The sequence below is a fragment of the Buceros rhinoceros genome, unplaced genomic scaffold, assembly GCF_000710305.1.
Source record: "Buceros rhinoceros silvestris isolate BGI_N320 unplaced genomic scaffold, ASM71030v1 scaffold13560, whole genome shotgun sequence".
In the NCBI taxonomy this organism is placed as follows: Eukaryota; Metazoa; Chordata; class Aves; order Bucerotiformes; family Bucerotidae; genus Buceros; species Buceros rhinoceros.
Window position 1 is genome coordinate 55,656 of NW_010388003.1, and position 258 is coordinate 55,913.

A 258-nucleotide genomic window follows, 5' to 3' on the forward strand; every position below is an offset into this window, starting at 1 on the left:
TTTGGGGCGCACAGGGACCTGCTCACTGCCTGCCCCGCCTCATCTCCCGCAGAATTCTCCAAACAACATAAGTGGCATTAGCAATCCCCCGGGCACTCCAAGAGACGACGGGGAGCTGGGAGGCAACTTTCTCCATTCCTTCCAAAATGACAATGTGAGTGAGTGCCTCCCTGGCACAGGGGGACGGTCCCCAGGGTGTCCCAGCATGGGGGGCAGGTGGGCTTGGCGGTGGGTGCCGTTGGGGCATGGGGTGTGCTG

The 258-nt window shown here is 62.0% G+C and overlaps 1 protein-coding gene across 1 annotated transcript in view; it reads left to right on the forward strand.

The window, feature by feature from the left end:
• Positions 1–258, forward strand: part of LOC104500169 (single-stranded DNA-binding protein 3) — a gene marked incomplete at its 5' end in the record, with an annotated part of 56,976 nt that overhangs the window by 55,264 nt on the left and 1,454 nt on the right. The window contains one exon of the mRNA XM_010143810.1: positions 53–154. Within this exon, the coding sequence (XP_010142112.1) occupies positions 53–154 (102 nt within the window). The remainder of the gene's footprint in view (positions 1–52; positions 155–258) is intronic.